The following is a 23,769-nucleotide window of genomic DNA, read 5'->3' as shown; positions in this document are numbered from 1 at the left end:
GTGAAAAGGAAAAAATCGGCACTGTCAGTACTGCTGACAAAAATGTCTCTATCTGCACAAAAAAGAGCCCAAATCAAATCAAAAAAGGATCATCATCCCTCCCCACCTCCCCCTTCGCCCATCCCGCAAAAGGACACAATTGTTATGGAAATCCACTCAACTGTTGCAGATCTCAAAGAAAATAAAAACGTTCTTTGAAGCAACTGTCACTGGCATGACTAGTCAGACTAACGACATTCAGATAGAAAATGAGCAAATACTTTTTTTGCGTTATATGAGGAATTATAGACATGTCTAGGAAGAAACATCACAGACTCAGAGAACTGGAAAGAAAATGCTGCAGACAAGCCTACAGTCAAGTTCCATGAGACCGTCATTGTGAAAGTAATGAACAGAGTAACACTAGAGAACTTCTGTGCAAACCTTCTCAGGTGTCTGTTACCACTTCCACAATGAAGCAGTGTGTAACAACAGATATTTGGACATACCATTCTGCTAGACAGTAAGAGGAGAAAAAGTAAATTTAAAATACTGAGCAACACTCAAGGTTGAGACATAAGGTTTGTATTTACCTTTGCTGTGGATTTTGTTCTATTTTGTACTAAATTACTTTGCTTGCTAGACAGTCAGTCTATCTTAAGGAGCATATTCTTCTTTACCCCACATATAAAGCCATAGAAGTATTATTGCACATGTATGAAAACAACAATCCTACCTGGAATCACAGACATGTGCATGCATGTATATATGCACATTTAAGGACTTCTGTATAACATGGTTTCAACCTGGTCTCAAAAACATGGAATTCAATGGTATGAACAGCTGTAGTTCACTGGTTGAGTGCAAGTGATTCATAGAGCAATGAGAAGTCTACAGCTGGACAAAGGCTGCTGCTGTGCTTCCAGTGGCATGATCAAGGTACAGAAAGCCCAGCTTTCAAGTAAGTCTGGTAGCACCAGTAGAAAGACAGGATCTTTTCTCCCTAGATCCATGTCAGTCCATGCACCCAAGGTGCTAACTTAACAAGAGACAGCACAGTGCTGCTAAACCTCCTTCTGATACAGACTTCTGGCCAAAGACCGTCTAGAACAGAACCTGTCCAAAATTAACAGATGGACAACTTTTGAATGTCAGTGAAACAGCCAGTTAAAGAGAAAGGAAAATTGGATATCTTTTGCAAACCAGACATTTTGTGTCATCTAAGTTTGATTGCACTACTGATTATGGCTTTTTTAATTTTTATTTTTCATTTTTATAAGTTGAATCTCTCTTGTATCTTTAAAGATACAACATAGCTGTATCTTGGTCCCCTGGAACAGCCAACGGCAGATAAAAGTACTATGTTCAATATGAAGGCTCTTTGATGCATGTCCATCACTGAACTTTACTCAACAGAAGGAAAGCCGCTGCCTTGCCCTGTATACACAAGAGATGCATTTTACAGAAGTCATAAAACTCTGGTAAGTACCCACTTCATCCCTCTGTTGAGCAAACAGAGATGTTTCAGCTCTAACTGTTGGGAAAGCAATCATAATCATAATCACTTCAATAGTTCTATCACAATATTTTCTACGGAGTAGTTTTTTCTTTAAAAGCTGATTAAGGTACTTCAAGACTGATGGTAAAAAAAAACTCCACCCAAACACCAAACATTTCTGTAAAGCCAACCTTAAACAAGTATGCTGTAGGATTAGTGGACACAATAGACCCGTTCAACACTCAGTTCTGTGATTCACTCCTAAAAGAAATTTCTGACTCATTTTCTGTGATGATTTTCTATTCCATAAAAACAGAGAAAATTATATACTTCTGATCAGCCTGCTACATAGCTTGTTGTGAGTGACACTATGAGAATGAAATGTTAACATAATTAACTTTCTGTTGAACTAGATTATGACAAGATTCTTTCACTGAAACATTGAATAAAACCTAAGCAGTTTCAGAAGCATAAACCTGAATTAGAAAAGGCACATATGATTCATCAGTACACACTAATACTACCATAAAAAAATGTTTCTGCATCAGTCAGTAATAAGGTTAAGACTGACTTTGCAGATCTATCTTAAAAACAGTAACACAGAAAACACTAACTACTAGATGTGTACAAGTTGTTGTGTTTGTTTTTTTCTCTAGGTGAATAATTAAAGAAACAAATGGTGAATAATTACAGAATAATTACAGAAGTTGGCATGCAGTGAACAATGACTATTATAAAATCATATACAATGACTAGCCAAAGCACAAGATGAGAGAGCAGTATTATTTGTGCATTGCTAAATCTTTCACACCTCACTCCTCAGAAAGGCAAAGCAGTGTGCATAACATTAAATCTCCTAATTACCAACTTTATGCTCCAGTCCCTTGAATTTACCTTATCTTTTACTACAAGGACTACAAGGTTTCCAAGGTGCCCTTTGCCATCTCTGTGTGTACGTAACCTACCACTCTCACAGCTGATTACTATGGAGTTCATGGTAAGTACAAAAAATATCTCAGGTAAAACATTTGATGCTTGAGATATGAGAACATGTTCAGAATGAAGTTTTAAGAACTTAAGATAACTAAAGCGCACTCTTTTTTAAAAGCAACACATCTTTGTACTCCTCCAAACTGAAGTTTACTTCAATTATTGCAAACATGTACCTTTTAATGATAGTACAAAAAAACATACCCTGAAGATTCAAAGATCTGTCGTGATTTCTGACTAAACAGCAGTGACAAAAATCCCTCTTCAGTCTGTATTCATACCTGCAGCACTATTTTATGATAATCAAAGCTATGGAGGGTATACTGACCCAGTGAAAGGTTTATTTTCATTGTGTATAAAGTAAGAATGAACAGCAATGAAACAAGACAGAGAAAGAAAGTCATTCCACCAAATTGCCTTGTACTGGTTTGCTAAAGCAGTAATCATACCAAAAATCAAACCCTTACTTGGGTATGATGACTTTGGCAGAGAAGGTCATTTATATTTTATTTTGACACTGGTCAATTGTGTACATCACTGGAATAATGTCAACAGATTTTAAGTCCTTTTAACAAAAAAAAAAAGTCAGTGTAGAAGAAGATCAGTCTGTATCTGTTTTCTACCCACTGCAGGTTCAGAAGCTCTAAGAAGAGAAAGACTAGTACATATTCTTATGCAATCTGATCTAGGTGGACCTCCTTCTGCAGAGAGCTTGGATTAGATGATCTCTAAAGGTCCCTTCCAACCCCTACCATTCTATGATTCTATGTTTTCTCTTAACTACAATTTTTCATTTGTTTCTGTGTCCTTAAAATGCAGTAATACACATCCCTTCAACCTTCCCATATCTCTAGATCACAGCTATGGAACTTTGGCTTTCTCCAGCAAAATAGATCCAAAAGGTTTAATGTAGTGACCCAACATTTCACGCAGATAATTCACTCAGCTACAGAAGTTTTATGGGTAAGAAATTTTCTCAAATGTTTTAAAAAGCCAATTATGAAATAGCCGAGTTATTAACCTTTTAATCTAAAATTGCTTTAGTATCTCAGGACTAGCTAGTAGTAAATGATTCCAACTTTTTAAAAACAGAAACAGGGAAGATTCATGGAACTACAGCATGATTCATTTATAAAGCATAAAAAAATCAGTAAAAAAAAAGTGAAGTGCAGAACTTGTGAACACCAAGATAAATGCAATGAACTGGTGGGAGTCAACATGTCTATTGTAAAGGTAAGTCTTATCTTTCAAGTCTGCTGAAGTTTTTTGGAAAGGGACGTACAACAGTGTATCTATAAAAAATAACCAAATTAAAACAGTAAGTTTTATGAACATATTTGTACAATAATTACAATTTCCAATACAACTTTTGAGAAAGTCCCTCAAACTTTTCAGAAAACGGAGCTGTCACGTAAAGACGTTGTACCAACATTTTTTCAAATACAAGCAAGTAGACTGTTCATACAGGACAGAAACATCAGCAACACTTCAAAGGAATCCACTGTAACTCCTGTTGTGTTCAACAAATTCATAATTTAACTCGAAAAGTAAGCAACCACTGAGTGATAAGGGCAACGCAAATACTAATAAAATAAACCTGGAATTCTTTCTGTCACTGTTGCTGCTACACTGCATTTCACTACACACATCCTTTCAGAAGTATATATTAAAACCCAATTTGTTAAGGATACTACCCAAGTGACATGTTTCTTTATTGGAAGGCTGGGTGAAAGACTGAGGAGAACCTCACAGATTAAGTTTTGCAATAACCCTTCGCTCATACAAGCTGATATAATAACACGAGCCCACTATTTATTTTCACAAGCCACTACATATTGGCTTTTCATGCAGCTCACTAGCAAACATCTAAACCAAATCACTATTTCCATCAAATGTTTGCTTCATACATTTCCTCTTGATGGGCTTAACTGCTCCACAACTTTAAGTTCAATAAAAATTAACAGGGAATCTAAAACTCAAAGCAAACGATGAGACCTTATCTGATTGACTCATCAACCATTTTTCCGCCAGTGGAATACACACTTGAAAGGTTACCCAAGTCAGAACACAGTGTTTTAAAAATCATTACAAGAAAACACGATCAGACAGACGAAAGCTCTGCAGCACACACAATGGTCTTTCCATAGGCCAGAGCACTAGGCTTGAGGAAAACTGACACCTTAATATCTGTCAAGGGGTAGATTTATTATTATTGCTATTTACACCATTCCTTGCGCACAGTAGCATCCTGCAAGAGCAGAACTACCTGAGCACGTGCTGTGATAGCTCAGCAGCAGCAGACAGAGCTTCTGGCAGAAACACGCGCTAAGAAGAGTCACCTGGAAGCTCGTCCCTTTACCACGGGCGAGTCCCAGCTGGGACACCTCTCAGGTGGGCCGCTCAGCGCCTCACACTGCGCGGGACCCAGGCCGCGCCTCGCAACCGCTCCCCCACTTCCCCTCAGGGCCGCCGCGGACCGCAGCACAGCCGCAGGGAAGGGGCTGGAGGCGGCCCCTCCGCCTTCCCGCTCTCGGGTGATGGCCGCCAGGCCGTGTCGATCCCCGCCGCGCCACCTCACGGCTCCGGCCGCCGCCACCTTGTGCCTTCGCGGGCTCTGGGCTCAAACCGCCGCCGCCCGGAAATGACGCTCGCCCCAAAGAAGAGGCGAGTGGCCGGTGCGGGTGAGGAGCGCGAACGCAAGCTCCCCTGCGCGCTGGCAGCCGGGGGCCTCTTACACCTTCCGTCCCCGCTCCGCTTTCCCGGGAGCGGGTTCAACGGCATGTGCCTGCCTGGCTCTGCCTCGTTGGTCCCTGCTTCGCAAGGAAGAGAGGGAGGGCTGAGCGAGCTGGAGAACGGGAAAAGAGAGAAGGAAAACGGTGCGGTTACCTCATAGCAGAGGCCGCTCCGAGAGGGAAAAGAGGGCGGCAGGCGCCGGCATGGTGCCAAGAGCCGTGTCCCTCGCGGGACAAGGAGCCCCAAGCAGTGCTGCTGGCTCTAGAAACCGGTGGAAAGGGCCGCTGGGGGCTGGCGCCGGCACGAAGAGCCTTGAGGGCGAATGGGCGCGCGGCTAGGCCGGAACTACAGCTCCCATCCTGCCCTCCGCCGGCCCCGCCGGAGGTGCAGCCTCACCGTGCGCCTGCTGGGAGGACTTGCGGCGCGCACCCCGCGGGCTTGGCCGGGCAACGGCGGACATGCTGTGGCGCGTTACCCCCAGGGGGGCTGGCCGCCACACAGGGAAAGGGAGCCAGTGCGGACAGGCGGACTGTTACTAGCGGCGGGAACAGTCCCCTGCGCGCCGCTGCGTTGCCAGCGCTCGTCGGCTGCCCACAGTGGGCGGGCGTTGCGGTGCCGGTGTCCGCGTCACGACAGGGCTGTAATTGGTGGTCGCACCCATCCGTCAGGGCAGCGGCGCGCTCCGATCGGTTTCTGGCTTTTGGGCGGGTTCGCGCCCGCGTAAGAGCCCAGAGACAGCGGCGAGGGAGGGCCCCAGGCCGGTCAGTGGCCCGCGCGGCCGTTAATCATCAGCGTTCCGCGCGGCTATTGGCGGCGGTGGCGCGGCGGGGCGGGCCTTTCTCCCCGCCGCGGCAGCAGGAGGAACCCAGGCGGCTGTCGGGGCTTGCGATGGGGTTAAGCGCCCCTCGTGCGTGAGTGTGCCGCCAGCGCCGCGCCGGCCCCAGCCCGCCGGCCGCGTTACTGCGGTAAGGAGCCCGTCGCCCCGCCGGGGAAAGCCCTCGTGTGGGCGACGGGCCGTAAGGGCCCGCACTATGCTGAGGAGAACGGGGGAAGGCGGGGGGGGGAGCGGTCGGCCGCGCCCGCAGTGCGGAGAGCGGGGGGCAGCCGCTGAGGGAGGCGGGCGGGCCTGCGCGGGGGGAGGGGCGCGGTGGGGCCGGCTGGCGGCGAGGCCCGGCTGCACCTGCACGTCCTGGGGGCAGGGGGAGTCTCTAGTCCGGTGGGGCTATTCTGGCCCCGTTTCCCTTCCCTAATATAGGCAGTGCTAGCCGGCGGAGCGGGGCCCGGCCTGGCGTTGCGCTCCCGCACCGCCCCGCCATAGGGCCGCCGGTCGGTCCCGGGGCTGTGCCTGTGGCCTGTTGCAGCCCTGAGCCACCCCGGGGTGGGATCTGACCCGGCAGCGTTGACGCCGTTACTTGTTGGAGGATGTTGGTCTCTGGACAAGTTGTCTGTCCAGTAGCTGCGGAGTAGGGAGCATGTTGGCGGCCTTTAGAGCTCTCCGATCCCATCAGGCGGTGGGCTTTAGGGGTGGCGAGCGTTGCAGGGGTGAGTTTTTCAGGGTTAGCCTCTCGGGTTAGTAGTAGTTGTTTGCAAATGTGCTGGGCTCGTGTCGGCTACTGTGGATTCCCATCTAGTACTGCCTTTATATTGTCTCGGGAGGGGGAGAATGTTACATTCGTGTTGCCTATGATAGTGTAAGAAGAACGTTGTTAATCTATTACAGCCTAGGTTTTTTTTTTTCTGTTGCATGTTGGGCAATCCTGCATGTGGATGTATCTATCATACTGTAATCCAAAGTGTAAGTAGAAGTGAGAGCAAGCAGTGTCACAGCCTAGTTTTTTACAGTCTCTTTTAATAACCTTTTTAAATGGGTTTTCAGCACTGAAGAAGGGTTTCACTTTATGACTGAGACAGAAAAAGAAGACATTACAGTTTCTTACACCAAGTCTTAAGAATTCAGTTTATTCATCCCAAGTGATTTACACAAATTTTATCTTTTGTAATTAAGCCTCCAGTACAAGATATGTGTTGGTGGATTAGTGTGATCTCTATAGGAAGGTGATGGGAAAGAAAAACCTAAATGAGAAATGGGTACTTTGGTTAGAGTGGATTGTCAGATAATATTGTGTACAAAAGCATGTGGTGCTTTGGAGTGGTTTTAAAATTGTTTAAATTTTAAATATTGATGCCTTTTTTTCATTAGCCTGCAATTAGAGAACTCTTCTGTGCCTAATGCAGAATATGGAATACATTGGTGGTGGGTTTTTTTTGTCCTGCAGGGTGTTTGACATTAGCCTTTTTGCATTGATGCACTAACCTGAAAATTTTCGACAGGATTGCTTTCTCGTGTCTTCCACAAGGAATATGTTGTATTTCAGACTTGCTTTTTCGTTGAATATTGAGCAGAAGACATGATCACAACAATCTTACAGTATTTCTTGTGAATGTTTGGTTAGGAATATGTGTTTGTTGTTAAAGTGAAAGCAACAAAAATGAAGTACTGAAATAATTTTTCAGAAGGTTTTATTCAAACACCTTTTAGTGAAAACGTGTTTTCTTTGCCAATCTTCTATTTGCTTGTAATAAATGATCATATTATAGGCAGGCAGCTAATATTGTTTCACAGTAAATTCTGTGATATCGAGAGCTTGACTGTTTTGTGGAAAATCTGTAAGGTGTACCTTATACTCCTCAGTTTAAAAAAAAAAAAGCCCTGATGGTGAACATAATATAAAGACTTGTTGTGTCTTTTAAGTCTTGTAAGGTCAGAAATGTAGTACTTGTGACTGCATTGCTAGCCCATTTTACTTTTCAGTGCTGTAATTGCTATCAAGATGGACTGCTCCTTTTCTCATGAGTAAAAAATTACTTTGACTACCAGTAATTTTAAGTAATGTACTGGATTAGGTTTGTTAGCAGTTTCCTAGGAACTATTTGTTAAAGATTTGTGAAGGATGAATTACTCAAATCTATTGCAGTAGTCCTCTGTTTAAATTTTGGTTATGTATATGGAGGAGTAAGGAAGAAAATTCTGAGGAGCCAGATACTAACTACTACCTTCCTCTTTCTTAAGCATAATTCTGTGCTTTCTTTTCTTCCTTTAACTTGTAATAAGGTTTTTTTGTTTTAATTTCATCTCACATTTCAGTATATTTTCCTGATATTCATTGTCTTACTTATTTTATAGTACTTGTTTTAAGTCTTTTGGTGAAACTGCTTCAAACTGGCTGGACACTGTGGATGAAGTGCATGAGGTATAGTTCTGGGTATGAAATACAAATACCATGAGTTTGAGTTTTTTTCAGTTGAAAGGTGCTGTGAGTTTGCTCCAGTAGCCTGGTTTAACTTATGTCTTTGTTTTAATTCTCACAGATTTAGTTTTTGATAGAGTTAATTTGGCTAAGAAATGTCACGCTTCATCTTTTTAAATGCAATGATACGTTTAAAGTTTCAAGGTACTATGTTTTAGGCTTTTGAAAGTACTTGATACAGTTACTTTTTTGGGGACTCAGGAAAAATAGGACTCATGCTAAGACATTCATAGGCAGTGGGTTATCAGTTAATGGAGCAATATAAACTTTTAATTGACTGCAATGTAGCACACATTCCATTATATTGACAGCATTGTTCAGTTTTGGTGAGCTAGTCAGCTTGATGCTGTAACTTTTACTACCTGTGTAAAAATAGCAACAACTTTGGATGTCCCGATTAGGGACAGCTATTAAATTTACTATTAAAATATATAGATTCTGAATTTTTCCAGCATACTTTTAATTCTTATTTCATAGATATGGAGAGGGTAAATAGCAAATATACAATAATGTAAATGGTAACTGTGAGGATCAAAGGAGCTTTGATAGAAATGGTTGAATTTCCTGTAATCCTGGCACCATGAGATTGGAGAGAGAGTGCAGGAAAGCTGGGGTTTGGGAGCCCCCTTAAGCACTTAGTGGTAGTTTTCCTATATATATCCCATCTAGATAGGAATGGCCTGGAGGCTTTTGTTAAAGCATTCAAAATCAAGCCTTTTAGTAATGGAATGATGAATCCTTTGGGCAATACAAGACCTGAATAAGGTCATTCGCATGGGCAAGAGGAATCTATGTGAATGCATCAATATCATGCTTACTGTGGATGATAGGTAGAATCTATGCAAGACTATTGAAGTTGGTTTCATGTATTTCTTTGGCTTTTCTTTGAAGTGGTGGTGGACTGATTTGCTGTATAACAATGTTAAGAGATGTTTGAAGGCAGTATTGGAAAGCTCCGTTTCTAGGAGATCGTAAATCAGCAACAGATTATGATTAAACATTGTTGAGAAAATTGTACTTTCAGCTTGCCTATAATCTTATTGTGATTTCATAACATCTTGAAGGAGTGCTTTAGTGGAAATAATGTCTGAAACCAGATTTATGAAAGCTCAGCAGCTTTAATTACAAACAGCCTCCACAGCTACTCTTGTGTGTAAGTTAGTCTCCTGCAGTTTAATGTATGTATTATGAGAATCCTGTCAATGTGTCGTTTTATGATATGAACCTTTGTCCCATATATAGAATTAAATTTCCATGAATATTATATTTAGCTATTGTATGTTGGTTTCCAGGCTGCTGAAGCAAACTACAGATTTGCTGTAGAGCTAATGTCAAATGCTTATTCAAGGGTTTCTTTTGTCTTCTTTATCTTGGATATACATAGATGTGCTCCTTGCAAATATCTGCCTTTGTCAAAGAGGCCATCCTATTGACGTATCCTTAGCTTTTTGTTCAAACCCTCTGTCACCCTCTCTGATCTGTTAAATGAGCTGTTATTGTGAGGAATTTCTAAACTTTGCACTTCTAGCTGTGTGAGATGTAGGTTTCTTATTCTATCAAATTGAAACATGTATAGGGAGGCTAACAGGAGCAGTTTAACTGGCAGATGGAGGAAATGGTGGCTGGAAGTGAGATCAGTGACTTCTGTAGTGCAGCTGAGTCTAGAAAAGGCTGTTGGTGTGCATCTGTTGAGTGGAGGTTGAACTAATTTGAATGCTTCTGCCAACAGCAGATTGAGGAGTGTTCTCAGAGTCATTTTTGATGTCAGAGCTTTGGGTATAAAACTCTCCTGCTGGTGGTGAGGAGCTGAGAGCAGTTGCATCATTGACCAGCATACTGGATCCACAAGAAAATTTCCATCTGTTTTCATAATCTAAGTGAGCTCAGAAGAATTCTGTGTTTTTAAGTGGAGATAGAGTAGGAGTTTTGAGAGGCGTTGGAAAATGACTGACCCTTACAACTTAGGCTTTCATCAGTTGTTCAGTTTTTGCCTCCAGATGATACAGTAGCAAAATTAGTAACTCAGGTTGTGGGGAAATTCTGGTAGATGTTATCAGAGTGTGATTTGGGACATTTCACTAGAAGGTGCAGTGAAATATATATTTCCTTTCCTCTGTCTTTTGGATGAGGTGCTACGTTTCAGGTTTATTGTGTTTAAAGGGTAAAACTTGCTGCCAGGATTAGATTCTTTTTCTGTGTTTCTTTTATAATCTATTGAATCTCTTCCATAACTTCAAGTTAGAACCGAACCCTTGCCAATTTTTATGTCTTCTCTCAAAAGTAACATGGTTGGTTAGCAGAGCTACACAGAATGTCAGTGCCTTGACTCAAAAATAAAACCTGGCTGGTCTTTTTGAGTTGATACATCCTTATCTTTCTTACACTTGGGAAGTCAGAATATTCCTGAACAAGAACTTTTGCCTAATGGCTCTCCAAGGGAAAACCAAGGTAAACTGGCTAATTTTTTTTTATGTGTTAATGACTGTTGCATATACTTCAACAGAAGAAACTGTGGTAAAATGGATAATTGGTTGCTACTAATAACAGCTGGGAGTAGTTCTGTTAGAATTGACAGTAACAAGTCTTTGATTTTTACTTGCAATGAAGATTATGAATGATTAATGTTTTCTAGTTTAGATGTTGTGGTTTCTTTTGTTTTAAGCGCATCAAAGTGATCTTTAATGTATTTTCATTGCAAATAATATCTGAAAAGGATTCTAGATGTGTGTTTCCTTGCATATTGCATTATTGTCATCGAAAAATTAACTGCTCTTTCAAGGGTTGAAAGCTGTATCACAAACCAGCATACCAGTATTGCTCTGAGGTGTCATCCTTGTGGTATGAACTGAGAGGAACAAGACAACCTGCAAAGCTATTAAGTCACTTTATAGAGACTGCCTTGGGAATACTAATGCCCTCTGGTTAGAGTTATGATGTAGTAAATGAATGTGAATCTTTCACGCAAACTACTATGTTAAATTACAAAAAATGTTATGATTTTCATCATAATGCTTGATGTGGTAACACTACACAGACCCTGTTTCCTTTTTTTTAAAATAATGGCTTCTAGAGAGGAACACCTGTGTTTATGTTAACATCTTTGTTACTGAGAGAAGCAACTGGGTTCAGACTGAGCTTAGCTAGTAATGGTTTAAATACAGAAGAACCTTTGTTCATTGTAATAAGTAATACCATGTTTTGACTCAGATTCCTGAGCTCTGATTGGTACCTTTAGAATAAATTCTTAAAGCAGTAGTATGAACAGAATAAATGATGTTACTGGACTAACCCAATTATTGCAATGGAAGATACTTGTAATAGTTGTCTCGTCATTGTTAGGCATGATGACATCCCATTGGTGACTACTTAATCTTGCTTTTACTGGCACTGTCAAGTTTAATTTGAAAAGCCCGAAGAGCAGTAGTCCTTATTAAGACTTGCCTGGAATACCATCTTAGAATCATAGAATGGTAGTGGTTGGAAGGGACCTATAAAGATCATCTAGTCCAACCCCCTGCTAAAGCAGGTCTGCCAGCTTTTTATCTGGGCTTTTCTGTTCAGATATTGGACAGTGTTAGAAACTGGATTTTTGTATCTGTCTTCCTTGGTCTATAGCAGTGTGAAGGCTTAAAATCGCAGTGTTCCATTGAAATAAAGCAGATGTGGAAGTATTGTTAGTATCCCTTTTTCTTGACCCATCTTCCAATATGTAGACAAATATAAGATATTTTTATGAGGAAACCATTTTGCCCATTTTTAACATGTGAGAAAATTAAGGGTGGGAAACCTTGAAAATACTTTTTCTGGTTCTGATCAGACAATGTGTGAATTCAGGCGTGTTTTAGATCAGTGGTGACAATTCTAAAGTGTGTTGCTTCACAGAGATGAGAGTGATCTGATGGGGTTCTTAGTTGTCCAGCTAAAGATCTTGTCTCCCCATACTGCTCCTGAGAGAGCAGAGTCTCCTGTAGATCTGTCATATCCACCCACACTAGATGTCTGTATCTGGGCAGCTAACTAGCTCTTGATGCAACAAGTAAGAAAGTGCTCAGGCATGAAGTCAACAGGCATTCAACTTTAATATTGCTCAAAACGTATTAACCTTGGGATTATATGTTTGCAATATCAGTAGATGTTTTCTGAAATCCTATTTTATTTGTGTCTGCATGTGCTGTGGTTACGTGGATATAATGGTAGTGATTCTAAAACTTTTGCATTATATTTGAATTCAGAATGCCTTTGTACTATATATAGGTCAAAGGTAGGAGTGACTACTGGAAGGAGGATGGATTCTCTCACATTTAATGTTATAACAGACTTCCATAGAAAATACTGGAGGACAAAAAATTGATTTTCATCTGTTCTTTGAAATTTTTAGAAATAAAGTTACAAGTATGTAGATTTTGCAGCTTCTTTTAGTTGAAACGAAGAATTCTTGCTGACCCCAAGAAGGCCTCTTATCAGCTAATTGAAAGTAAAGTTGAATGAAGAAAATTTTTCAGTTGATTCCCACTGAATCTAGGCCATCCAGGTACCCTGGTATTAAATAGCAGTAATTATCAATTGTGGACAAGTGCAGCTTAATGCACTGTACACTTCATAGATGTGCTTGAAAACTGAAAGGAGAGGCTCTGTGGGTCATTTAGAGCAGTCTCTTCTTATTACAGGAAACATCCTTTCATAACTGTGTCAAACTTCTGTCTTCGTGTTAATTAAATTGCTCGTTGTCTTTCTTGCTGGATAGCAATTGTAAAATCTGCTTCTGTGATGTCTCCTGGCTTCCTCTGACTGCAGCAAATTTATAGACACATGGTTTTGTGGCAACATTTTCCTCTAGATTAAGTACCTAGTTATCTCTTACAGCCACATGTGCCATCCAGTACAGACCTGTTCTGTTCAGTCTGTGTTTTGACTAAGCTTGATAGTGGTTTTCGGTCTCTTCTTCAAGTACATTGTTTTTTTAATGAAATTATCTTTTCCGTTCAAGTTTTTACCAGTGGAAATATGATCCTCCATAGAAAGTCTCACCAGAGCTGTTCAGGACAGCATTTATGCCTCTGTAGCTTTTCTGAAAATAACTTGAATGGTAGGTACCTCTTACTGCATTTACATTTACCAAGGCTACATTGTGAGTTTAGTCACAAAATCAGTACTCAGCCTTGGTGACCCATTCGTCTTCCATCTTGATTCTGTTGGATAACTGCTTGGTTTAAGAATTTCTGTAATTGCTAACAGTCAGCTCTGTCATCAGTATCCTTAAGATCACTTTTTTTTGACTCTGCTGGTACTTCTTGCATTTGTGGTCCAAGATATTAGTATTGTGTGTCATGTAGTAGGACTGAAATAAAGCAAAGCTCCATTGCTAACCCTCTTGCCCATTTTCTTGCCCTCTTTTAATCTAATCGATGTTATAATACCTTTTGTTAGTAAACCTTCTAATTACTGAAATAATTTTTGTTCATCACCATCATCTCTATCAACTTCCTATGTAATGTCACATATAATTCAAATAGATTAGTTCTACTTAATATATTTTTTCCTAAGAAATATTACTTTATTAAATAGAGCTGTTTGGCACAGTCTGTTACATGTGGTTTTCTGTCAAGTCATTTTCTGTTGACTTTGCTTTCCTTTAAAATCTTTTCAAAAGCCAGGCATGTGGTTATTTTTCTCTTATATTTAGTTCTGTGCTTGTCATTCTAACATCAAATGATACCATCATGTGTATTGTACTGTTGCAAAAGAAATCTCTTCTTTGAGACTTCTCAACTGATGAGGTAGTTATTCTAATTTTCTGTGGTTTGCAGGTATGCTGTCTTCAACATTTACTTAATGAATCTTGTTTTTTCCTTCTAATGCACTCTTTCAAAATCCTTTTCATATATGCTATGATCATCATCTTTTTATATTGATAATGATTTTTTTTGTTAGCAAATTCTGACACAGACTGGTAACTTGTTCTGGACTTCCAAGCATACCTTTTGGCTGATCAGACTTTTTTGGGATGATTTTATTTCTCTGAGTAGGTTGATTGGTTTGATTGTTTGCTTCATCTGCATTTACTCATACAGACCATTCCTTTTAAAGGGCTCTCCACTCTTCTCAACCCATTCTCACACAGCCTTAGAGGATCTGTAGTGAGGGCAAGTTTCATAGGTATTTTAGAGAAGATTCTTTGAGTAATCTATTGAGTAATGTTTAAATACTACATAAAAATAATCAAAATCTTATATATTATTATAACTCTATATTGTATATCTGTATAAGGAAATGACATGGACAGCCTGATTATCCTCAATCCCTGGATTGCTGTAGCCTGAGATTATAGGAAGCCCAGGACAGGGACTCTGATACAAAGTAAAGCCTTTTGGTGAAAGAGATCCCTATTTCTAAGAATTATTAATAGCTATTCTGTTAAATATTAATAAGTCTTTGCTTGAATATTCTGACTATATGAATAAGATTCTGAAGGATTGACTTAGAGCAGTGTTAAGGTTTGCTGTCTCTTTAAACCATCTCCTTTCCTCATCCCATGTTTGGTATAATGGAGAATAGCTGTAGAACTCACCTGGTCTGGTTGCACTTCCTGAATATGTTAGACAAAGCATAATATATGTTGCAGATAAACACCCTTAAAATGTGAGAAGTCTTATTTGCAGCAAGATTTTCTTTCTTGTTCTTTTAAGCTTTGAAAACCTTGCTGCTCCCAAATTTGGGGGTGTATGCCTGTGTTCAGCTAGGGAAAGGTGCATTTGGTATTTGCCATTTCAGGGTGTGGGGTTTTTTGGTCCTATCAATTTTGCAATGGATTGGTCATGCAATTGTTGAGGTATTTTTTTAAGAAAACAGTGATGTTTATTTTTCATTTCCTTCATGCCTTTACAATTGTCTCTAAACTAGTTTTCCAGAACACTTTCGAAATGCATTTATTGCGGTCTAATGCCATAGTATTAGTTTCTCATCCAGACTTTAAGGTGCATTACAGAGATCTTTCAGAATATGAACTTTTCATCTCAGTATTTGTCCCATGGCCGTACTTTTATTTTTTTTAATTTTAAAAAAGTCCATCTTGGTGTTAAAAAAAAAATAATGAAGTTTACTTTTCTTTCCCCCCTCTTGGGAGAGATACAGTATTTGATCTTTAATGGGTAGCCTTTTGTTTCAGTGATTATACCATGAAAGAGAAGGATATGCCATCAGAAAAAATACTTGTATTCCATGTAAGTGTTAGCAGGCTCCTTGACTGAACCCTTTACTTCTTAAAAAGATGAAATACATTTGGAAGATATGAGTACCAAGATGGCAGAAAATGCTGCTCCATGTTTTTTTCAGTTGGGGGAAGGAGGAATCAGTTCTCAGTCTCTTTTGTGCTTGGGTTCAGATGAACTACGCTGCTGTTTGGGTGATGATGTGCTTTCAGAAGTCTTTGTCAGCAAGTAGCAAGATGCTGATTTTACACTACTTTCCTTTGTTACCAGGATTTTCAGTTTAGAGATACAAAATCACACTAAAACAGCTGTTGGTGAGACCATCGTATTATTGAGGCATTGTCTTCTCTCTGTTTGAGAGAGATCAGTTGAACAAAGGAATTTGCAAGATTCAGCTGCAATGCAGGGCACTGCTCAGCACTGGATCTTAAACCCATTTAGACTGAAGCTGCTGCAGAAGACAGTAGCTCATTTGTAAACAATGCAGGAAGACTAGCTGTAAGAATCAGATACTTTAATCTTCTGCAACTTAGGCTGTCTCCACTGAATATTATTCTTGAATTGGGAAATCCACAGAAAACTAATGTCGCTATAACTCAACTTAAGAAGCTTTGCTGACATGGAAGACCTTGCTGGTCAACTTGTTGTTCAGTGGATTAACTTCAGTGACAAAACTAGTTCTAGCTGTCTGGGGAGGTATTCAGATCTGTACAGTTGTCTCACATAAGTCAGCTTAATGTGTGGCTTTTTCTTAAATGAGCACACCTCAATTGAGAACCAGCTAAACTGAAACAATTAAACTTAATAAATAGAGATAGTTCATAGGCAATTAAAGTGTATTTGTCAAAACATTACCAAATAATTAGATTATTCACTTTTTGCTGTGTGTTTTCAACTCTTTTGGTTACTGATTTGTTAAACAGCTTTGTAGTAACAAACATTAATATGCAGTTACCTTATAGCATATGAATGAATATCTCAATTCATAGACCATGTTAATCTCCAGGAACTGAGAACTTCATTTAAAATAACTACAAATTTTACTATTCTATTGGTGTTTAAGCAGAGTTCTGAGATCTGTGCCAGAAAGCCCCAGAAGGTGGGACAGGTTGTTTGCTGGTTTTTTTTGTATATCGTTACAGCCTATCAGTGAGCTCAAAGAGAGGAACAGCACAGTCCTAGAATACGTTAAAATAGGTATCTTCTGTCACATTCAGCAGAAGAATGTTAGTTGTTGAGATACTTAAATCATTGCTGACCAGCTAATCAGAGACTGTTGGAAAACTGAATGAAGGAGTTTGTTAGTTATGAAGTTTTAGTGGTTTATTGATTTACCAGAGTTGAAAATATTGAATTAACAGAATTCTTGCAAGGTCTTACTGCCATTGCTTTTCAAGTGCAGTAATAGGTTACCTTGAAGCTGTGCGTAAGGCTACCCCTCCCATAGCATTTTATCTATTTATTCCTGGATGTGCATGATGGATAGAAAAAGTGTATCCATTTCTGGATCTGGTCCTTACTTCCTAATTGCCAAGAAATGCAACAATCATTGTATCAATACAAGGAGAATCTTGGACAGAAAATGAGATTTAGCTGTGGCTTCTAAAAACTATTCTTTTAGACGTTGTAACAGTGTTTTATGCAAAAGAACTCCTTACGTATCTTTGCTAGAGCCGTGAGACTTTTTTGTTCAAGCTAGTGATCTTGCCTTATGAAACCATGTTAAAGCAAGAGATGCATGTTTAGAACACTAATAAGTATTCTAGATGGGATATATAGTATTTCCATTTGTGCTGGTGGAAGAAGGCTATTGCTTTTATACATCTCACTGTTCAGGACTAGATATGAATAATTCAGTCAGGAGTCTAAAATCTTCGTATATTGCCACCTGCTCATTATTCAGAAATTCTTGTTACAGTCTGCTGTTGCCCTAGCAACATTCTGAAAATTAGTGTTGCATCTATGAAAAAGCTTTTGTTTCTCTAGCAAAGCTCCCTATCCCATCTGTATTACTGCAAGATCCATCTCAAGTGGTGGCTCTAGGTCCCAGCCCTAGTTGTTAAAAAAAAAAAGTAATATCCTTTTATGTGGTATTAATTAAAAATTGTTCTTATAAGGAAGAAAACCCAAACCCACACTAACCCAAAGTTAGTCATAGGTACTAAACATTATGCTGACTTTCCTTAAAATCCCTTTAGGGTCTGGTAGGGCCATTATATTATCTGAGTAAAGATGCTTGACTGTACAGATATGTAAGACAGTAACAGTCACATGTTGACTCTTGATATTCTTAGGATCCCTCTCGGTCTCTTCTACCCATCTGTTTTATCCTTCTTTTTTCTCTCCCTCTGTTGACTTTTACATGAAAAGTCAGATCTTGTTTAACCTTAAACAACTCTGTAATTTAAAAAGATGTTTCTTTGTGCTGAGGGAGTTGACATGAGCCAAATTTGAGGCGGGAACAGGAGCAGTCTTAACAAAGTCCTTGAAACTGCTAATACCACAGCTAACAGAAGTCTCCCACAACTTCTATCTCTCACTGTTTTAGCATGAACATATTTATTTCAAGATATACCAACACCATTTACTTCTAGAACAAAATGGAGGAATGAAGCTGATAGCCTCAATTTTATTTTTTCAAGAGATGAAAATAAATTTTAAAACTTTAAAATAACAGACTTCCCAAATCCTTTACATTGTCTTGGAGCAAGGGAAAATATGCAAGCCATTCCCTAGCTCCTCTTTTGTATCTGGTTCAGATTCTCCTCCCATATTTTATTGTCATTTGTGTGGTTCACCCCTACAGTTACTCTCATCCATTCTACATGGGTAGAAAGTAACACATACCTCCTCTGAGGAAACTTGCCATTCTTGTCTTATTTGACCTGTTGATTTTTCAGAGCCTTTACTTCTGCAGAGAATAAACATTTCTGCAGAATTAGCAAGCTGTAGTCAAACATCACTCTAGAAAAATACTTACTTGCCCCGACTCTTCTGTCTCCCTTGATTTGAAGTAATGCATTCCTTAGTTTTTTGCCTCTGAGTATTAAAGGATTGGAATTGATGAGGTGAGGCATGTTGTGATCTCTTATGGATTTGCTTGTACTGCCTTCATCACATGAAAGTATGCCATCAGCTGTTACTACCAATTTGCAATATATTAAGAGTATATGGAACTACAGAGAGAGAGAGAGAATACAGACCAAAAGGACTTCTGACAAATCACAAGCTTTCCAGAGGCTGGAGTAAAATCGGTATTTTCAAGAACTGTGTGGTTTTGGCTTATACTGATCTTAAAGGTGTTTAATCTAGGCAGTGAGTGACTAGCAACATTGTGAAGTTGTGAGGAAGGACGAGGAACAACTGAAGTAAGTGACAAATGTGGGATTACAAATGAATTGCTCATTATGATTTTAGCTGAAACCTTCCCTGCTCTTGTCTGTTCTTGCTTTTAGACACACTGAAGCCCTGTTCATAGTTGTTTAAAATTCTTTGGGATGATAATATAATCTGTGTAAATCCAAACATTGAATCTTACCAACATGAGAAAAGGTTTGTTGTTTGGATTTTGAGGTAGGAGTTATTATTTGGGAACTTCTATTTCAGCTGTCTCTTTGTAGAAAGTGACCCTGGTTTGGTATAAACAATTCTCTTCCTTACAGTTCTCTTTTTCTCATTTCAGTATTCACGAAACTTCTGATCATTGTGACTTTTTTTCTGGAACAGACAAAAATTTAGCTTAATTGGTTGTTGAATAGTTTCTTTACACAAAAAAAACCCCCTTGATTTCACACCCATTCAACTTTCTTCTGCCCTGCCTAGTGTGAGAGCTCTGTATGACTTGCTCCTGGCCTTTAGGCACCATGGCTTCAAAATCAGTACATTCTGAAAAACAATGATTTGCATATCAAATACTTTACAGGGTCCAAGTGATACTATGATTAAAAAAATTTTCTGTTGAGCATCTGATACCTTCCTATGCATTGCCCACCATGTCAGTCTACTTAGTGGATCACTTACGGGGAAGCCTAGAGAAAATGTGTCAGGTTATTTTTCGTTCCGAGTGTTGCTTTTTCATTAAAAGAATCCAAACTGCAATGAGTCTCATGTGGTTGAGAAGTTACTGCAATTTTTGCTTTCAGGCAAAAATTAGGATGACCTTAAACTTCAAGCTGCAAGCCAGTAGCATAATTTTCTGCTTAGCTAGTGCCTGACATTTGGATGAGACTGTGTAAAAGCAGAATGTCTAGAACTACCGTTCAGGAAAAAGTGAATACCAAGATGTAAATTCAAAGCTATAGACATAGTGTGTTCATTGGGTTTTCATGAATTTATCATCTTGAGACTGTTTACAATTCCTTTACATTTTTCTTTTTATAAACAATGAAGTAGGCTAGGTCATTTGTTAAGAAAATATGACAGTCTTGAAAGGGTTATAGATGGGTTTTTTAGAAGTAACAGTGAATCAGAATGTTCAGTAGTAGGACAGGGAATACAGTGATAAAACAGATACCCGACTAAACTAATTAACTGATCTTTAGTCTGGCTTTGATATATTCATCTCTTGGTTTAGCATGAGGCATTTCTCAGTTGTTTGCTTAAACTACAGAGACCATACTTTTAGTTTATTAAGCAGCAGTGTTTTCTCTGGATGTCAAAAAACAATCTGTGGTTGAATGTGATCTGAGTTGTTCTTATTCCAGATCATGGAGACAGGCTAGAGCTTTTAATGGGAATCTCTTTCACCTCCCTTGTAAGATGTGGTATCTAGCTCTCAGAAAATGACAAATAGGGCCTATTAAAATGTGTTCTAATTTTCTTTCTAGAGGAAAAGAAAGGCTGGGTCTTATGGTTTGGGGTAGGAATTTTGTCTTCACTAAGCATGACTTCAAGGATCATAATAAAGTGGATAACTACTTGAATAACTATATGATCATTTTCTGTTAGTATTTGCTTGCTGTTAAGTCTTCCTCGCATCTTGAATAAACAAGAGATTAGAGTCTCTTGGTTCAAGAGAGAACTGGATAGAATAAGTCTTTCAGATTCTCTACTTGATCTTGAAAATGTCCCATCCACATTATTAGTAATACCTTTTATTGACTTTGAGAGATGCCAGGTTGGTTTGGTTGGGTTTTCTTCTTTGAAAAGTCTGTTCATATGTGAATGTTACTCATACTCGATTATTTAGGATTTCTGTACTCCACAAAACACTAGAAGTGTTATATACCCAGAGATATTGTTCTACTAGATTGTTATAAATATTTGTAAAGATTTTTTTTTAGTCTTGAATTCTGTGAATAAGTATTTTTTCAGCTGTTTTTGTCCTGTTACTCTAGACTTATTAGTTAATAAAATAGTCTGTCATCATCAATCAGCCTTACAGACAGGTACATGCCCATTTGTTATCTGTTGTGCAGAAGGCATTTGACATGTAATTGCATTTAGTCTTTAAGACTAGCTTTGCACAGTCAGTGTTTGGAATTGTTTAAATTTAGGGGTTTAGCTTAAAGTCTAATGTATTTAGACCAGAATGATACTGTCATTATCTAGTAATAGCAGTAAAATCGTTTCACTTATATGACTAAGAGTGAGGATACATTTCACTTCTTGGAACACAAAACCACCAGAGAAAGATGTTTATTTTAGCTTCATCACTAGGCTGTCTGAACTGTGCTTAGGGTGCAAAGGAATGCAATTGTAGTGCTTGAGAGTTTGTGCCTCCTTGGAAGTGAGGGGTTTTTATAAGGAGATTGTAAAAGCTAAATACAGACTAGACATTCATGACCAGTCTGGAGTTCTGTAATTTCTGTAAGAGTAGAGGTAAATGTTTTTCTGTTCTAATCAGTCTTAAACACTTGATTGCAGTTCACAGAGACAAACTGAGTATCAGTCAAGTGGATGAAATACTGTGTGATCAGAAGGTGGCTTCATGTGGCACTTCTGTTAAGTCCATGTAGCCAGGTTAACCACTGCTTATATTAAGTATCTCCCTTTCTCACATAGGTAAGAAAAAGTGCTCTTTTTCCTTTAGGTTTCTAGATAAACTCCACTTTGGAATTGTGATTAGTAGTTGACACAAAACATCTCATTCTAGTCCTTTTTAAGCTTTTTCTTCAATATCTTTTGTTTGGTCCAGAGGCTTGCTTTTTAGCTTTTTCTTTGAGTCTTCAAAAAACTATTTTCATTTCTCTTTCTTTTTAGGAGAAAGAACAAAAGTAAGGCTGCTGTTGGAACATTTCACGTTGTTAGCTGTATGCTTTGCCCTCCAGGAGTTTGTATCCTACCTTTTCTGCCTTGAAAATGTGCAGGCTTGTAAATCTTACTGTGAGTTGTTTTGGGGGAATATAGGACCCTTGTGCTTCAAGTGATTGCTTATTGCAGAGCCAGTAACACCTGCTCCCCAAGTGTATCCTATATAAGTGCAGGCTATTTTTTTTTTTCTTTTTAAATCAGTTTGGATTTCTGTCTATGTACCTCTGTTCATGTTTTAAAGAAGGATTTTGTTTGCATCTCCTCTATTCTGTGAGTCAGGTGCTTGTTTGGAAGCACTTAGTACTGTACTTTAGCTGCTGCCAAATAGTGTACTTTTGTTATGAGTTAAGAAGAAAGTGAAGATATTCATTTCCATAATCTCTTATTTGTATTGAGATTTCCAGTACCACTATCACAGAGGGGATTGTTTAGTCGGGGAACTGGTTTTGAAGTGGTTGTGTTGCATATCTCCACTTTTGCCTCAAACTTAAGAGAATCCTTCGTCCTGTAACAATCGTCTATTTACTTTCTAGACTGTATTTTCCTTCATCTCTTGAATATCTGTCTTGTATGTGGTATTGCTTTGAAATTTAAATTGAATTGAAAATGTGTATATTATCTGCTTCTGAGTTTATAATGCCTATTCTGTTTGTATTTCAGCAAATGTGTTTGATAAGAGAGGTGCATTTTATGTGTGTTCAGAGTTCAAGATCAGCTAAGTTGGGGTTGTTAATGCAATTAGAAACTAGTCCTCTGTGCTCCGACTTCTAATTCCAGGGTATAAGGTTTTACCTAAGTATATTAATTCTATGTCTTGTCTCATTTAATAGAAATGTTAAGGCACTATTTTGGCAATATTCTGATATATTAATATGTTATTTCTATGTAAATTTACACATAGTTGCATTTGGCATAATCTCTATATGAAGACATTAATTGAGCTGTAGACTCAACACCAAATGAGTTTTTATACAGTACATTTCAGGTAACTGTTGTTTCCTGTCAAAATTCTCTTTTCTTTTTTAATGTTAAGCACAGAAGCCCTGAAAACTATTTTAATGTTACGCTAAGAATTATTTCTCACCTCTTATGGAAAACCTTGGTTGTTGTAGGCATTAGTGGTTTATTGTGGCCTTCATAAACCCATGCTGACTGGGCCTGATCACCTGGTTGTCCTGCATGTGCTGCATAATAGAACTTAGGATGATCTGCTCCATCAGCTTCCTGAGCACTGAAGTCAAACTGACGGGCCTGTAATTTCCTGGATCATCCCTCTGTCCCTTCTTATATATGGGTGTTACACCGGCTGACTTCCAATCAGATGGGACCTCCTCAGTCAGCCAGGACTGCTGATAAGTGATGGACAGTGGCTTGGCAAGCACTCAGCACTCCAGGATGTACTCTATCTGGCCCCGTAGATTTGTGCACATCAACATGGAGCAGCAGGTCACTGACCATCTTCTCCTGAATTGCTTCTGTCTCTTGGCTTGAGGGGGCTGACTTTCCCCTGTGCTCCTATTACTAAAGACTGAGGCAAAGAAAACATTAAGCACCTCAGTCTTATCCTCATCTTTTAATACCAAATTTCCTTCAGAATATTATAGGGGATGGAGGCTCTCCCTGGTCTTTCTTTTATTGTTTATAGAAACTTTTCTTATTACTCTTTACCTCTAAAGCCAGTTTGACTTGTAGCTGGGCTTTTGACCTTATAATTATCTCCCTACATAACCTAATGTTCCTGTACTTCTGGTGAGTGATCTGCCCCTTCTTCCAGAGGCCATAAACTCTCTTTTTCTCCATG

The 23,769-nt window shown here is 39.2% G+C and overlaps 2 protein-coding genes across 15 annotated transcripts in view; one reads left to right on the top strand and one right to left on the bottom strand.

The window, feature by feature from the left end:
- The window catches only part of ZRANB3 (zinc finger RANBP2-type containing 3), a 49,993-nt gene extending 44,502 nt beyond the window's left edge, over positions 1-5,491 (bottom strand). For 5 of the 6 annotated variants that reach the window (XR_009819476.1, XM_062005177.1, XM_062005179.1 and 2 more), the window contains exon 1: positions 5,354-5,491. Coding sequence is in view for 4 of the 6 variants with exons in the window: in XM_062005177.1 (XP_061861161.1) it covers positions 5,354-5,358 (5 nt within the window). In the remaining 2 variants the exon portion in view is untranslated. Of the gene's footprint in view, positions 1-4,806; positions 5,088-5,353 lie in introns of those variants that run through there. The other variant, XM_062005180.1, reaches the window with a different exon arrangement.
- Positions 5,492-5,879: 388 nt separating this feature from the next.
- The window catches only part of R3HDM1 (R3H domain containing 1), an 84,434-nt gene continuing 66,544 nt past the window's right edge, over positions 5,880-23,769 (top strand). For 2 of the 9 annotated variants that reach the window (XM_062004442.1, XM_062004444.1), the window contains exon 1: positions 5,889-6,165. The gene's annotated coding sequence lies outside the window, so the exon portion shown is untranslated. Of the gene's footprint in view, positions 6,166-23,769 lie in introns of all 9 variants that reach the window. The other 7 variants (XM_062004448.1, XM_062004446.1, XM_062004451.1 and 4 more) reach the window with 6 other exon arrangements.

Source organism: Colius striatus, chromosome 11, assembly GCF_028858725.1.
Source record: "Colius striatus isolate bColStr4 chromosome 11, bColStr4.1.hap1, whole genome shotgun sequence".
NCBI classification, from domain to species: Eukaryota; Metazoa; Chordata; class Aves; order Coliiformes; family Coliidae; genus Colius; species Colius striatus.
The sequence above is the reverse complement of the archived record's forward strand: the minus strand, read 5'-3'. Positions and strand labels throughout refer to the sequence as shown.